At 37.7% G+C, this 13,161-nt stretch overlaps 1 protein-coding gene across 1 annotated transcript in view; it reads right to left on the bottom strand.

Moving 5' to 3' along the window:
- The window catches only part of UBXN2B (UBX domain protein 2B), a 70,351-nt gene that overhangs the window by 33,488 nt on the left and 23,702 nt on the right, over positions 1 to 13,161 (bottom strand). The window contains exons 2-5 of the mRNA XM_006899224.1: positions 12,769 to 12,872; positions 6,616 to 6,766; positions 2,916 to 2,999; positions 1,989 to 2,098 (exon numbers count right to left, since the gene is read on the bottom strand). Coding sequence (XP_006899286.1) covers positions 1,989 to 2,098; positions 2,916 to 2,999; positions 6,616 to 6,766; positions 12,769 to 12,872 — 449 coding nt within the window. The remainder of the gene's footprint in view (positions 1 to 1,988; positions 2,099 to 2,915; positions 3,000 to 6,615; positions 6,767 to 12,768; positions 12,873 to 13,161) is intronic.

Below are 13,161 nucleotides of genomic sequence, written 5' to 3'. Positions count from 1 at the left end.
TCTTTGCAATGACCATTTGCACTCTTCCTGAATGATACCCTTGATGAGTTCATCTGGTCTTTGCTTATTGGTGTTTAAGGCCTCAAACCTGTTCCTCAGCTGGTTCTGAAATTCAGGTGGGATAGACCTGAAGTCATATTTTGGTTCCCATGGACTTGGTTTAATTTTCCTCAGCTTCAGCTGGAACTTGCATATGAGTAGTGGTGGTCTGTTCCACAATCAGCTCCTGGCCTAGTTTTCACAGCTGATCCAGTGGTTCTTTCCGCAGATGTAAGTAATCTGATTTCTATGCATACCATCAGGTGAAATCCATGTATATAACCTGCCTTTATGTTTCTTAAAAAACATATTTGCAATGAATAAGTGATTGTGCAAAATTCTATCATCCTCTCTGCGGCTCCATTTCTGTCACCGAGTCCATGTTTTCCAACTACTGAATCTTCTCTATTTCCAACTTTTGCATTCCAGTCACCCATTATTATCAATGCATCTTGACTGCAAGTTCGATGGATTTCCAACTGTAAAAGTTGGTAAAAATCTTCTATTTCCTCTTCCTTGGCTCTGGTAGTTCGTGCATATATCTGAAACTGAGGAGGACCTGAAGCGCTTGATGCAGAGGGTCAAGGACTGCAGACTCCAATATGGATTGAGGCTCAATGTCAAGAAGACAAAGACTCTCACCACTGGGCCTATTGGCAGCATCAGGATGGATGGTGAAGAGATTGAGATTGTTCACAGCTTCAGTTTGCTTGGTTCCACAGTCAACACTCTTGGCACCAGCAGCCAGGAAATTAGAAGACGTATTGCCATGGGAAAGTCTGCTGTTAGGGACCTCTCCAAAGTACTGAAGAGCAATGGTGTCTCTTTGGAGACCAAGGTGTGTCTGATACAGGCCATGGTCTTTGCTATCACTTGTTATGCATCAGAGAGTTGGACAATGACTAAGGAGGATAGAAGGAGAATTGATGCTTTTGAGCTTTGGTGCTGGAGAAGGGTATTGAGGGTACCATGGACTGCTAGGAAAACAGATTCTTCCTGGAAAGGGTTAAACCAGGCTGTTCCTTGGAAGCAAGGATTCTGAGGCTCTGTCTAACATACTTTGGACATGTTGCAAGGAGGAACAGGTCCTTGGAGAAGGACATCATGCTTCGTAGGGTGGAGGGACAGCGCAGAAGGGGAAGGCCCCCCATGAGGTAGATTGATTCAGTGATTGGGGTAATCAGGATGCGTGTTTCAGAGACGGTGCGATTGGTACAAGATAGAGCAGAGTTTAGGGCTGTTGTACAGAGGGTCGCTGTAAGTCACAAGTGACTCGACAGCACATAATAACATACATCATAGGCGATTGTCCATCTTTTTACTGTGGAGCTGCTGGTGGAGTTGAACAGGTTGCCTTTATGTTAGCAGCACAAGGCCTTACAGACTGAGCCAGCTAGGTACTGTAAATACATGAAAATAGCAAGACTGACGGAATCTAAAAGGCAAGGCTGATTGATTCATCATGTCCTTCAAATAAGTCAAACATCTGGTTCACTTTCACAGATTATAACTTTCAACTTATCTTTTGACATCTTCTGACAGCAGTAATGCCACTTTAAAACATTTCTAATACAAGCTGCTGAATTTCAGGTCTACCTGAAATAAGTCACCCTGTCAACAGTAAGCAGGACACTGGCTTAGTGAATAGACAGCACCAAGCAAAACCACTGAGTGATTTACTGCACTAAGATTTTTTTTAATGGTATCCAAGTTTTTTCAAAGGGGCCAGTGACCACTAGCCAACCTCCAGAGTTAAGACCTGGTGACCTGCAGATAACAGCCTATCCTTTCCACTTAAGGATATTCTTCCTCCCAGCAACCACCTATATAATGCATTACATTGTATAACTCTTAAAAACCACAGGACACTAATGACAAGAATCTGTTCAAAACCAAAAAACAAGAGTCTCACTCTAAGTAAGAAGGAGAACATAAATAATCCATCTTACCCTCTCTTAACAGATTCCAGAAATTGTGCATTTGCTGGGTCACTGTAAGGTCTCAATTCTCCATCATCTAAACTGAAACCATTGCTCCACAATTTAAGCAAAACCTGAACCTATTAATTAAGAAAGAAATAAACATAAGACTCTATTTCCACCAAATAATTTTATATTTCAAAAATGATTTAGCACAACATAGTAAACCACTTACTTAAAATATGGAGTTATTAATAACCAAAAGCATACATGAAACCACATACATTTCCTTAGCAGAGCTGTTTTTAGCTTAACAAATGGTAATGGTAATGGTAATGGTAATGGTAATGGTAATGGTAATGGTAATGGTAATGGTAATGGTAATGGTAATGGCAATGGCAATGGCTGAAAGGACTAAAGGCCGAGTGACCTGACCTTGGCCTTTAAGTACAATGATTCCTGGTTCCCTGAGAAAATACAAGAATCTGCAAACAGTATCTGTACCTCCCAGCCCACAGCCTCCTCCTCCTTATTCTAGGATTATATTCTTTTCTCTGCTACTGTGTATACACATATTCAGGCCAAGAGTCAAGAATAAATTTTCATGACCCTCCACGGCTAAAGTATAAATGTTTAAATTGAAATTATAACTGCAAAATTTCAGATGGCACTGAAAATAAAGATAGATTTTGGGTATTTTCATGTTTATAGCTCAGTCTTCTCTGCATTATGACAGTATATCATTTCACGCAATTATTACTCATTTTTTTACACAGTGAATCAAGTGCAAGATACTATGAAAACATAAAATTTGAAACTGAAAAAATATACACTGATCATTTAATTATGTTTCAAAATGTCATTAAAATGACTTTATTATCAACTTTTATTTCTAAAACAAACAGTAGTTAGTAGAGGGAAACATTCAATCTTTTTAATTTTGATTAATGTACCTACATCTTGCAACTGGTTTTCTCCACAGATGTATTCAGATCTCTTACAAAAGGAACTGCCCAATCTGTATCCTCCACCTGTAAATGACTAAAACACACAACAAATCAGCTAAACAGTCACTAGGGATTATTAAATAAATATGTTATTATCATGTCTTATAAATACTTAAAAAACCATAATTAGCCAAATGGGTTCATATTTATAAGGAAACTGTACTCAAAAGGAGGCATTTTTTTTAAAAAATCCAACCTATTCAAGGAAGAAATTATTTCCTCCTGTAACAATGCTTGTGGCACATGCTGAAATAACTTAGGCCAATCTTAAAGTAAGAAATTAATTTACATGCTGAAACACATTAGACTTTATTTAGAAAGGCCACAACAATATTTTGACAAAGCTTACAATAAAACTCACAATATAGAAGAGTTTTACAATGTAAAGGAAGAATTTTATTCATTATTGCTAAAATAACACCTGGTCTCAGATAAGTCTGAAGTATGCCAGTGTGTGTGCCTTTTGGAACAACCTTATCTACTGTTTAGAGTTACTATTACTGAAGTATTAATTTTAGTTCTAATTACTTAACAATATCCAAGTTAATTTTAATGAGCTAACTTCAAGTTGAGAAATTCTAATGATGGGAATAAATGGTATAGAAAAAAGATACTTGAGCATTATATCAAATGATATAATAAAAAAGTTATATAAAAAGTTTTATAAATATTTAAAGAAATACAACAGCAATTCAGTAGAGAAAGAATTCTTTGTCAACATCGTGATTCAAAGTCATCAATTCTTCTTCGGTTTTCCTTATTTCCTGCCCAACTTTCATCCATGGTATAATATTTACAGATAACAAAGGAGAAAATATTCAGGACCTACCACTACAAAAACATGACCCTTTTTTAAAAAAAAAAAGAGTAAACGTGACTTCATCAAAATGAAAATGTTCTAGTTCTGTGAAAGGTATTAATGAGACAATGAAAAGATAAAACTATAAGCTAGGAGAAAATGTTTTACAAACACCCCATCTGACAAGGGATCCATTAATTAAAATACATAAAGAATTCTAAAAGCTAAATAGGAACAAATATTCTAATTAAAAATGAGGAGTCATAAAGAGTTATTTCACTGAAAAGCATACTAAGTATAATAACAAATAAGCACACAAAAATGTTCAATATCATTAACCATATGAAAATGCAATTAAAAATTGCAGGGAACTGTAACTAGATACAAGGCAGACATCAAAAATAATGGAGAACTAAACACTGGCAAAAATGTAGAGAAAGTAGATATAGGACTATGAGACAGCCACCCCATAAAAGAATTTGGCAGTTTCTAAGAAATTAGATTTTCTCTTAATACATGATCCAGCTATTTTGCTCCTAGACATTCTTTTTTTTTTTTAATTAAAATGTTAATGAAAGTTTATAGAAACTTTGGATTTCCATTCATTCATTGTTGCACATTTCCCTCCCTGCCCACCCAATTGTTTTTTTTTCTCTTTGAAAAGTAAAAAACAAACAGAAAAACTTTCATGACTATACAACCCCCACCCCCCCAAGTCCACTCCCCCATGAAGTTCTTATTCCGGACTCTTGTCATGAAAATAATACCTAATTATATATTCCTTTCAAAGAATTCTCTCCCTCATATGTTTCAATGCAGTATATATTAATTAATCCCTGTTTACTTAGATTCTCCCAATCCCAATGTCAGTCCTGTTTTATAAAAGTAGCATTATCCAGTGTTTGTCCCTTTGTGACTTAGATATTTCACTCAGCATAATGTCCTCCATGGTCACCCACTTTGCATAATATTTCATGAGTTCCTTATATTTCAATGCAGCATAGTATTCCATTGTGTGAATATACCAAAGCTTCTCTATACATTTGTTTGTTGATGGGCACCTGGGTTTTTTCCAACCCTTTATTACTGTGAACAAGGCTGCAATAAACATGGGTGTGCATCTATCTGCTTGGGTGGCAGTTATGGTTTCTTTAAGGTATATTCCCAGTAGTGGAATTGCTGGATCAAATGATATCTCTATTTCCAACTTTTTGAGAAAATGCCACACTGCCTTCCATAGTAATTGCACCATTTTACACTCCCACCAACAGTGCATAAGTGTTCCAATTTCCCCACAATCTCTCCAGCATTTGTTGTTTGCTGTCCTGTCAAACTTTGCTAATCTTAGAGGGGTGAGATGATATCTCATAGTTGTTTTGAACATTTCTTCATGTGTTTGTTGGCCATCTGAATGTCTTCTTTGGTGAAGCGTCTGTTCATATCCTGTGCTCATTTTTCAACTGGGTTGTTTACCTTTATCTTGTTGTGGTGCTTGAGTCTTCTATAAATTCTAGATATAAGTTCCTTATCAGATATGTCATTACCAAATATTTTTTCCCCAGGCTCCTAGACATTCTTGTAAAGAAACGAAAACTATGTCCACACAAAACCCTGAAAATTACCGCATACAGGAAATTTAACAGCCAAATATGGACATAATCAAAACGTCCTGCAATAAGTGAACAGTTAAACTATGGAAAAGTCATGTCATGGAATATCACTTAGCAATCAAAAAGAACAAACTACAGATGCACTTAAACAGCTTTGATCAATTTCAAGGGCATTAAGCTGAGGGCAAAAGCCACTCCAAAAAAAGTCACATACTAGATGGCCCATTTATATAAAATTCTCAGGAGAAAAACATGACAAGGACCGCAGGAGTGACTAGAGATAAGGACATACCCTCGGGTGAAGATGCAATAATCTCAAGCTAGAAGTGGTCATCATATTAATGTCTACATGTGTTAACATGTAAAAGAACTTTCATTAACACACTATTAAATTCCTTGCTTGATAATGAACTAGAATTATGTAAGACGAAACCACTGGAAAAACCTAGATGAGAGTTAAGTTGGTCTACTGTGTGATGTCTGAAACTTCTGGGAACCTAGAATTGATTTAAAAATAGAAAGTTAATGAAAGATTGTACTGAAAAGTAAGTTGTCTTATATTAATCAATCAGTAATAGATTATAAAAAGGAAATAATTACACAAAAATTAAGAAGTAAAAGAAATATAGATTTAGTAAAACAATTTTTGTAAATAATATGAAATTGCTAACGGTAGATGCTACTTCATCTCACAGCATTTCCACACACAACAGAAAGAAACACACACCTTCTCATTCCGCACCAGCCTCAATTTTTCTGTTTGAGCCTACTGTTGTAACCAGCATGTCAGTTCATCTTATTGGGGGGTTTCCTCCTTTTCAATGACCTTCTACTTTACCAAGCATGAGCTCCTTCTCCAGGGACTGTCCCTCCTGACAACATGTCCAAAGTTTGTAAGGCTGACCACTTCATGTATAAGATGTAATCTGGCTCTAGTTCTTCTGAGACAGATTTGTTCATTCTTCCGCAACTCCAAGACATAATCAACATTTTTCCCCAAAACTAATTCAAAGGCATCAATATGTCTTTGGTCTTCTTCATTCATTTTCATCCACATGAGCAAACAAAAAGACGATGCCTCAGTCAGGCAAGCTTCAGTTCTGAAAGGGACCTTTGCGTTTTTGCAGCACATGCACCAAATATAATGTCGCTGGATTTCTTGGCTACTTCTTTACTTGGATAAAACATATAGGTAAATCAGTTATATAAAAGTACATTTAGCTATAAAGCTGAGTGCTTACCTTAGATTTTTCATCACCTGATGCTCTTGTAGCTTCATTCAGAGGCACTGCTCCATGTTCCCTTGCCTCTTTGAAAAGTTCATTCACAATTTTCCCTGGTGAAGGTCGAACTATATGTAATCCACTATATTCATGCTCACTTGAATAGAACCTTTAAAAATTATAGCTCATTAATAAAAAGCAAAAATACAGACATAGACTACTTGAAAGTAGAATAATATACACTTTTATGGAAAAATTATTTCTACAAGTTGTACAGAAAAAGTTCTAAAAATAAGTTTAAGGATGAGATTATTTGGTAATGAGTTTATATACTTTCTCATGCTGAGTTAGCAGAGATGGAATATGAGAACTAGCTTAGTCCCTCCCTCACTCCTTCCTCATTCTTAAACGCTCATCAAATGTGTCTATGTCACTTCTATATTTTGATACAGTAGAGAAAAGGGATGCTGACACTGAGAAGTTAATCGCTCCCCACTAAAGAATATACTCTCAGTAGAGACCAAGTTAGTAAACTCACCTTTAGATTTAAAAAATTAGAACCAAACTCACTGCCCTCAAATTAATTCCAAATCGATTCAGAGTGCTGTCTCTAAATGTAGGTGTTGTTATGTGCCATCCAGCTGTGACATGAGAGACCTGATGGACAATAGCTCTGAACCTATCCTGAGCCAGTCCCACTGACTCCAACACACCTACCCCCATTACTCCAGTCACTGTGTAAATCCATCTCTTCCAGGGTCTTCCTCCTCTGCCTGTCCTTCCACTCTTGGAAGCATGATGTCCTTCTCAAAGGACTGGTTCTTCCTGGCCATGTGCTCAAAGTATGAGACGGAAGTTCAAAATTCTAGCTTTCTAGGAGAAACTTGGTTTCACCCTCTCCAAGACAAACCTGTCTGTTCTCTTGGCAGTCCATGGTATGCTCTCTTCTCCAGCACCACGACTCAAAAGCATCAATTATTCTTCCATTATTCTTACTCATTGTCCAGCTTTCTGATGCATAGCAAGTAACTGCAAAGACCATGGCCTGGATCAGGCGCACCATAAGTCTCTATACTGACATCATTACTCTTCGGTACCATGGAGAGAACTCTACTCTGACAACAGGCTTCCATAAGGCAATTCATCTTTTGATTTCCTGACTGCTAGTACCAAGACAGTTGACTGCATAATTAAGTAAGCCAAAACTGTTAACATCCTCAATCTCTTCTCTATCTACCATGGTGCTGCCAATTGGCCCAGTGGTGAAGAACCTTTATCTTCTTTGATGTTGAGCTTTAGCCCATATTGAAGACTACAGTGCTTGAACTTCTGCAGCAAACTCTCTAGGTCCTCTTCAGTTTCAGCAAGCAAGGTTGTGTCTGCATAATGCAGATTGTTGAGTCTTCCTTCAATCCAGATGCCCCAGTCCTACTCATAAAGCCCAGCCTTCCAAATGATGTGTTCCACATACAGATTGAAAAGGTATGAAAACTGGATGCATCCCTGATGAACTCCGTTCCTGACTTTGAAACATGTACTGTTTCCTTGCTCTGTTCTTAGGAATAAACAGTCTTGGTCTGAGTATAGGTTTCTCATGAGCACAATCAAGTGTTCTGGGATTCCCATTCTTCTCATGGTGAGCCACAATTTGTAGTGATCCACACAGTCAAATTCCTTTGTATAGTCAATGAAATACCGATAAGACATTCCTCTGGTACTCTGATTTTTTGTCAAGATCCATGTGACACTGTCAATAATATCTCTGGTGCCATGGCTTCTTCTAAACTTGGGCTGTATAGCTGGCATTTTTCCGTCAATGTACTGTTCCAGTTGTTTTGGGATAATCTGCAGCAAAATTTTGCTTGTGTATAATATTATTCTATTGTACATAGGGTTTTCAAAGTCCTGTTATTTCAGAAGTGGATGGCCAATCCTTCTTCTCAGTCTTATTTTTTTAATAAGAATATTATCTGACAGACAAGCATTTTACAGAAAGGAGTAGATAAAAGACATTTACCCAATTACAGAAATGACCAATAGATTCAGTGTTGCAACCCATCTTTAGCACGTATGTTTTGACCCACCCCTTTCCCTACTCCATCAGCATCCCTTTTGACTCATGCCTACACCATTCAGCACCTCTCTCCTCCTATTCACCCCTTGATATGATGGCTTATGTCTCAAGCCATTGGGGCATCTGTGATTCTGAACACCTTACCAGTTTCTTATGCTGTGGACAGTATCTCTTGAATTTAAGAGTCTGTAAGTACAAATACCAAGTACAAGAATCATGGAAGGCTCCTATCTCAGATGGTTCTGAGGAAAAGTCCTTTGCCTTAAACTTTCACTCCATGACTGATTACTTGTGGCTTAGTACTTCTTCTCTTTCATCTGCAGCAAGGTACTGACACAAGAGGATATGTTCCCAGGAGAGAGCGATATGTCCTCTAGATCTGGGTTCTAAGTGTTGTTTTCTTGGCCTGAGGTCTTTGAGCTATAGTACTGGAGAAGAGTTTGAATATACCATGGACTGTCAGGAGAACAAAGAGGTTCGTCCGAGAGAGGGTGAAACAGGCCTGCTCCTTGGAGGCAAGGATTCTGAAGCTTCATCTGACACACTTTGGTCATGTTGCAAGGAGAAACTGGTCCTTGGAGAGAGACATCACACTTGGAAGGGTGGAGGGACGAAGAAAAAGAGGGAGACCACTGATGAGATGTATTGATACAATAACTGGCGTAATGAGGGTAGGTGTGTTAGAGACAATAAAGTTGGGACAGGATAGAGCAGGTTTAAGGGCTGTTGTATATAGGGTCACTATGATTTGCAAGCAAGTCAATGACATATAACAACGACAACACCACCACCATGGCATTGTTCAATAATTTCCGTACTCTTTTGCATCACCTTTTTTTTGAATGGGAATAAATACAGATCTCTTCCAGGTGATTGGCCAGGGAGTGGTCTTCCAGGTTTCTTGGCAGAATCTGGTGAGCAGTGTCTGTTTGTTGAAATACGTCAGTCGGTATTCCATTAAGTCCTGGGCCTTTGTTTTTTGCCAATTCCTTCAGAGCAGCTTGAACTAAATGTAGATCACACGTTTATTCCTGAGCAACTCCTAAAATGGAGAGATGACAATCTTTCTACTGCACTAACAGGTCTCTGGAACCCTATGTACAACAGTGAACATTCCAATTAGACTAGCAAAGATGGCATCAGAGGCTAAGCCCTCAAACTGGGAAACACAAAGGAGGATAAACAGGTGCAAATAGATACTAGTGACTGGAACATGGAGTATCAGAAACATGAATGTAGGAAAATTAGACCTTGTCAAGGAAATAAAACGCATAAACACTAACATACTAGGTACTAGCAAGCTGAGTTGGACTGGCATGGGACATCTTGAATCTGACAATCATATAATGTACTATGCCAGGGATGAAAAGTGAGGAAAAATGGGGTCACATTCATAGTTAACACGTTGCCGCATACTTTTAAGTTGACAACCGTGTTTAGAAACACATTTTCCCCCCTGCTATAGCCATCATTTGCGGCAAGGTGTTAAAAAGATCATTTCTACATCCATACTGAATTACAATGTTGTGGGTGACAGGATAATATCCATACGAATAAAAGGAGGACCTGTTAATACTCTTGTCATTCAAATATATGCACCAAAACACAGAGCCAAAGAGGAGAAAATAGGTGACTTCTACCAACTTTTGCAGTTGGAAATCAATCAAACATGTAACAAAGATGCATAAATAAAATGGGTGACTGGAATGCACAAGTTGGGAACAAAGAAAAAAGGTCAGCAGTCAGAACATATGGACTTGGTGACAGAAATGAGGCTGGAGATAGAATGATAGAATTTTGCACAATGATTTATTCATTGCAAATACTTTTTATAAGAAAGAGAAATACTGACTATATACATGAACTTTAACTGATGGTCTACACAGGAAGCAGATTGATTGTATCTGTGTAAAGAATTGTTGGTCAAGCTCAATACCAACTATGAAAAGAAGGCTAGGTGTGGATTGTGGAACAGACCATTAACTACCCATATGCAAGTTCATGCTGAAGCTAAAGAAAATTAAAGTAAATCCACAAGAACCAAAATTTTATCTTGAGTCTCTCCCATCTGAATTTAAAAACCGTATCAGAAACAATTTTGAGGCCCTGAGCCCAAATAAACAAAGACAAAAGGAGATGTGGGAAAATAACAAGAATATCATCCATAAAAAAATGCAAAAGACAGTGAGGGAAGACAAGACTGAGATGTATGTCAGAAGATACTGAATATTGCACTAGAACGTGGAGAAGCCAAACCAAAGGGAAGAAATCAGAAAGTTAAAAACCTAACCAGATTTCAAAGGGCAGCTCAGGAAGACAAAACAAAGTATTATAATAAAGTGTGCAAAGAGCTTGAGTAGGAAAATCAAAAGGGTCAAATTAGCTTGGTATTTCTTAAGTGGAAGGAACTAAAGAACAAAGTTGAGCCTTGAGATGCAATACTTAAAAGATTCCATGGACAAAATACTGAAAGATACAGGAAGTATCAAAAGAAGATGGAAGGAGTATACAGAGTCACTGTACCAAAAAGATTTGGATGAAACAGAAGAACTTCATGAAACAACACATGATCAGGAGGCAATGGTGATACAGGAGGAAGTTCAAGCTGCTCTGAAGTAATAGGCAAAAATGAGGGTAGGTGTGTCAGAGACAGTGAGACTGGCTCAGGAAAGAGAAGGTTTCAGAGCTATTGTGCATAGGGTCACTTTGAATTATGGTCAAATCGATGGCACATAACAGCAACAATTGACATATTTCTTCTTTTGTCATCTTTGGTCACTGTCCAGCCTTCTGATGCATAGCAAGTAACTGCCAAGAGCATGGCCTGAATCAGGCATACCTTAGTCTCCAGACTGACATTGTTGCTCTTCAGCACTTTTGAGAGGTCCCTGACAGCAGCTTTCCCCAGAGCAATTAGTCTTTTGATTTCCTGACTGCTTGTGCCAAGAGTGATGATTGTGTTGCCAAGCTGAAATTGTTAACCACCTCCATTTCTTCTCCATCTATCATGGTGCTGCCAATTGGCCCATGGTGAGAATCTTTGTCTTCTTGATGTTGTGCTTCAATTTATATTGAAGACTATAGTCCTTGACCTTCTGCAGCAAATGCTTCAAGTCCTCCTCAGTTTCTGTGAGCAACATTGTGTCATCTGCATAACATAGGTTTTGGACTACACTTAAATTATGAGGGGAGCAGGACTGGAGAAGAGTTTTAATAGCAGTGGACACAAGGAATGGAGGTGACCTTGAAGATATTCTCCAAAATTTGTGCATATAAAGTGGATCTGATGATTCCAGAAAAGTAAAGAACCAACTGTGCTGAGGAAAAATAGCATTCAGGATATAACTTCACATGAAGATTGCCATAATAACAGGTATTTAAGGTTATTCTTTAATAAGGTCTTCTAGTTTTCAATTAAATTTGAAGGCACACTACATAAATAATCTGTAAGAAATTAAGACTTTTAAAAATCCCCAGTCTATTTTCAGAATGCTATGGTGGTCCAGAGGTAAGAAACTGCGAGATAATCCTAAAGGCATGTGGTCTGAATACACCAGCTGCTCTGCTAGAAGGATAGGGAAATCTCTTTCCATTCTTTTTCTGCCTCTGAAAACCTGCCGGAGGGTAGCTATGAGTTGGTTTTGACTAGATGGCATATGACAACAATAAGAAGATTTTTAAAATAATTGGGAATTAGTAACACAACTCTTAAAAGATGGTAATTTTTTATACTAGTTTATTTACAAAATTTGAACACACTGTTTTGCGTACTAGATCCTTCCCACTTGCTCACCTCCCACCCAAATTGTGTGATCCCATGATTAATCCCTCCCCCCAACCATCTTCACCCCTCTGCTTCCACTCTCCTTCCCCTTGGATCCTCATACTCATTCTATAATAATGGTTTTGTACAGTATTTGTCCTTATGGAACTTAGTTCACTCAACATCATGCTCTCCAGTAAAGGGCTACAGTTTTTAATACAAAACTTATAATAAAATCTCAATTTTAAAAAAGAATCTATTTACACACATATGTACCTATTAAGTGCATAAATCAGAAAAAAAAATATGCCCCCCCCCAAAAAAAAACCCTTACCTTTGAGGTGGTGTTCGTGGACTTTTAAAGAGTGATGCTTTAGGTCTATCCGTCTTGGAAGATTTGCCTTTCATTTCATCTTGGTATAATCCTGCCAAGGCCAACTATATAGCAACAGGCTTGTTATAAAACGGAACATTACAAGTAAAGTGTTCCACCAACAGAAGTCACAAATACAGCATTAACTTAATTAAGTGGTCAAGATTTCTGATGAAAAAAAATAAAAGGTGCTATTTCAGATAATGACTACCTTCCAAAAAGGTCACTGTACATTTTTTTTCTCCCACAGCTTTTGTTTTATAAAATTAATAGCCATTTCTGCTCTAGTTTTTATAATTTCAGTTTTTTTAAAGGGTGTCGGGTTTTCTTGCTGTTCTTTTTCAATTTGCTGGA

Source organism: Elephantulus edwardii, unplaced genomic scaffold, assembly GCF_000299155.1.
Source record: "Elephantulus edwardii isolate Elephantulus edwardi_28Jun2011 unplaced genomic scaffold, EleEdw1.0 scaffold00248, whole genome shotgun sequence".
Lineage (NCBI taxonomy): Eukaryota > Metazoa > Chordata > Mammalia > Macroscelidea > Macroscelididae > Elephantulus > Elephantulus edwardii.
Note: the sequence above shows the minus strand (reverse complement) of the source record. Positions and strands in the feature narration are given on the sequence as shown.